The following is a 4,013-nucleotide window of genomic DNA, read 5'->3' as shown; positions in this document are numbered from 1 at the left end:
TGATGTTGTGAAACAATATTGCAATGATAGCGTTTCTATACTTTTACTTTTTCATTTACATTTAAAGTCATAATGAATTGATACAGTGTTCGAATACTTACAAAGAATGTAAAATTCACTCATTTTGGACATAAGTCAATCAACACGCTATATAGATTAATTTTTATAAAAACAGCTAAACTTGTTACAAACATAATCGGCATTATGACACGCGCTGTTAATTGAGCAATCATCGTCTAGATTGTGTTTTTCACAAGTCTGACGGGAACAGACAAAAGAAAACTATTAGTCGAGATAAACAAAGGATGATAGTGTGAAAATAACTGTTGGGGCTGAAATTTTACATCGAGATACTGAAAATATCGAAATAGAAATATCGAGATAAACAAATATTTCCAATATAGATAAATAGGGAAGAAAATCGGGACTTTCAAAATTTCATCGAGATAACGAAATATCGAGAAAAGCGATGTCGAGATAACGATAGTTGACTGTAGTTGAAGTAGATATGAAACAAATTGACTGCTAGTCAATTTCAGGTTTCCTGGCATCTGTGATTGTTGATTGTCTGCATCTCCCCATCATAGTATTTCCATGTAGGGGAAGTGCAGACAAGACAGGTTTTCTACTTTACTTTCTTTACTTTCTATCTGACTAACTCATCTTTACAAGCTGTTCTTATCTTAACAAAGTGCTCTTCACTTACTGACCTGAGACAAACTTTTGTAGTAATCAACTATTGATTCTACCTGACAAACATTGACCAAGTTTAGTCATGACAAACCTCCCTATCTTGTCTCACTTGGCCAAAATGTTCCTGACTAAGCCTTTGTGATGACATTGAATTTTGACTCTTCCTTTATATCAGTGACTTACTAGTCATGTCAAACCTCTCCATCTTGTCTAACTTGCTTGGCCAAATGGCCAAATTGTTCCTGAATAGCCTTTGTGATGACATTGACCTTTGACTCTACCTTGATATCAATGACCTACTAGTCAAGACAAACATCCCCATCTTGTCTAACTTACTTGGCCAAATTGTTCCTGAATAGCCTTTAATTTGTGATGACATTGACCTTTGACTCTACCTTGATATCAATGACCTACTAGTCATTACCAGTCTGCAACTAGGCCATGGCTTTCCCTAATTACTGATTGGACAAGCTTTTTTGACCAATTGACTTTAACTACATGAATAACCTTAAGGCCCAACCTTAGGCCAAAAACTTTCTCCGGTTATTGGTCAGACAGGGACATTTGATATAGAAGCTCTTAGGCCCTTGAATGGGGGGAGAAGTGTAGCAAAACCAAAAACGTGTGACTATCTAAACCTTACCATGTACAGTAACTGACAGAGCTTCAATCAAATGTTTGACAATCCCTACACTTCTCCTAATGCTGCCTAGTTTTAAAACAGCATACTCCCAGATTCATATTGTTTTAATGGGGATTATTAAATGTCCTGTGATTTAGACAAATGTTCAGATTTGAAGTTATTTAGAAAATTTTAAACAGTACATAATACTATTGCATTAATAACTGGTAGAACTAGTAAAACAATATGTTATGTCATGGGTTTATGAACGACATAAATATATATGTGCTCTAACTATGTTTATTATCTAAACTATATTATATGATACATGTGTTTACATATCAGTGTCCGCGATGGTAGTATATTAAGATCTAGGGAACTCTCTATTATAAAGGAGCTGTACGCACCTAGAGTATCATGTTACAGTTTACTCATCATGCTACATCTTCCATCTTTTACAAAATTACTGTTATATTTAAACATAATTTTATCATAAGTATAACCGCATAGATTATTTGAATAACGCTTAAATAAATTCAAGAAAGAAAGACTTTATATTAGATGATGATTACAGTAACATATAGTTAATAAATGTTCATTATCATGAGTCGTTTACAACATGTACTAATCATGATTAATACTGTAAATTTCTTCATTACAAACAATCACTGTCTATTTACAAGTCTGTTACAGCACGTGGCTTCACCTTTCTGCCTGCGCGAGTGAAATAATTAGCATTATCCGGAGGATTCAAAACCACAGGCTGTTTATTGCTATCGGTACGCTCTGACCCTACGTTAATCATTCTGTCATTAACTGACATTTCAAGGCCAGAATTCAAAGCACCATGTGTCAATAAAGGCGATTCTTTAGATTTCAACAAATCTTTACGATTTCTGCGATATTGTTGTCCGTTTTCTGTTTCAACAATATAGGACCTATCGCTGTGATTTTTTATTACAACAGCGGGACTCCAGGACTTGTCTAGACGTTGAATTCTAGCGGAATCTCCAACATTTAAGGGAGACAGAGGTTTAGCATTTTTATCATAGTAATGCTTAGATTTGACCTTGGATTCTGCGATTTTTTGTTTGACAACATCAGGGGGCGGTACTTGTGGTATAAGGTTTTCCCTTACAGTGGGAAGGATAGAACGAAGTTGTCGTGATTGGACTAACTGCGCTGGACTGAAATTTCCTATATCAGCGAGAGGAGTAGAACGATATTCTAAAAATCCTATTCTCGGATCAGAATTATCATCTTTTGCCTTTTTAAGTATACGTTTGGCAACTTTAACCATCGCCTCAGCCAAACCATTTGTTTGGTTATGATATGGACTACATTTTACATGTACAAAATCCCATGACCTTGAAAACTCCTCAAATTCTTGACTAGAAAAACATGGACCCCCATCAGTGACTATTTTCTCACATATGCCCCAATGTGACATGATATCTTTCATGTGGGAAATAACAGTTGAACTTTTTATGTTCGAAAGTTCATGAACTATGGGATACCTAGAATAGTAATCGGACATGACCATGAAATTTTTCTCATTAAGTGAGAACAAGTCACACCCTGCAATTTGAAACGGATAGTCTGGGATTTCAGAGCTGATTAATGGCTCCTTCTGTTGCGATGACCTGTATTCCAGACAAATCTGACATTGATTTACCATTTCAATTATATCATTTGAAATTCCCGGCCAAAACATTATTGACCTTGCTCTACTAAGACATTTTTGCGCACCCAGATGACTGGAATGCAGCACCTTTAACATTTCAGATCTGAGTGACCTGGGCATAACGATTTTTTTCTCCTTTCATTATTAAACCATTAACCTCAGATAACTCATCCCTATAGTTCCAAAAGGCAGCAATTATCTGATGACAAGCCTTTTTGTACTTAGGCCAACCAAACTTTATTGTTTGTTGTAATGTACATAATTGTTCATCTTGTTTTGTTTGTAACCTGATTTCCTCAAGTTTTCTATCTGACACGGGTAAAGATGAGATAACCATGCAAACGTGTGCCTCAATACCCTCATTAAGTTCTGGGCTTGTTTCCGGACTGGCGTTTCTGCTAAGTCCATCTGCTAATGGGATTTTCTTACCGGACATGTGACGAAACTGAAACCTATATGGAGTTAATTTCAAGACTAAACGCTGCAACCTAGCAGGTATTGAATGCATAGGCTTTTTCAGCAATCCCTGTATAGGGAGATGGTCATTTTCTACAGTGACATCACGGCCATAGCAGTACTGATGAAATTTCGTAAATCCAAAGACAATAGATAATAATTCTTTAGAAATTTGACCCATATTCCTCTGTGATTCAGTTAAGCTACGGGACGCAAATGCTATGGGACGTTTTTCCTGAAGGATTACTGCCCCTAAAGATTTGGAAGAAGAATCAACTTGCAATGTCAAGGATTTGTTTGGGTCATAATAAGCTAAACATGTGTCCTTACAAATGACTTCTTTCATTTTTTCAAAGGAATCACTTTGAGGCTTTTGCCACGTGAATATAGTGTCCTTATGCAATAACTCTCTCATAGGAGCGGTAATCTCTGATAAATTGTCAGAGACATAACGACTGAGATAATTAACCATGCCTAATACCACCTGTAGTTCACTTTTTGATGTGGGTGGTCTCATATCCTTAATGGCCTCAATTTTGGCGGGATCGGCCTTTAAGC

The 4,013-nt window shown here is 36.2% G+C and overlaps 1 protein-coding gene across 1 annotated transcript; it reads right to left on the bottom strand.

The window, feature by feature from the left end:
* Positions 1 to 1,599: 1,599 nt before the first annotated feature.
* Positions 1,600 to 3,434, bottom strand: LOC132744970 (uncharacterized protein K02A2.6-like). The gene has a single exon (XM_060733790.1). It carries the CDS (start codon positions 3,117 to 3,119, stop codon positions 1,992 to 1,994), a length of 1,128 nt encoding a protein of 375 aa, XP_060589773.1. The 5' UTR covers positions 3,120 to 3,434; the 3' UTR covers positions 1,600 to 1,991.
* Positions 3,435 to 4,013: the final 579 nt, after the last annotated feature.

This window comes from Ruditapes philippinarum, unplaced genomic scaffold (assembly GCF_026571515.1).
Source record: "Ruditapes philippinarum isolate M1 unplaced genomic scaffold, ASM2657151v2 ctg610_1_1_1_1, whole genome shotgun sequence".
Taxonomy (NCBI): domain Eukaryota; kingdom Metazoa; phylum Mollusca; class Bivalvia; order Venerida; family Veneridae; genus Ruditapes; species Ruditapes philippinarum.
This window is presented reverse-complemented; position numbering and strand designations above follow the sequence as displayed.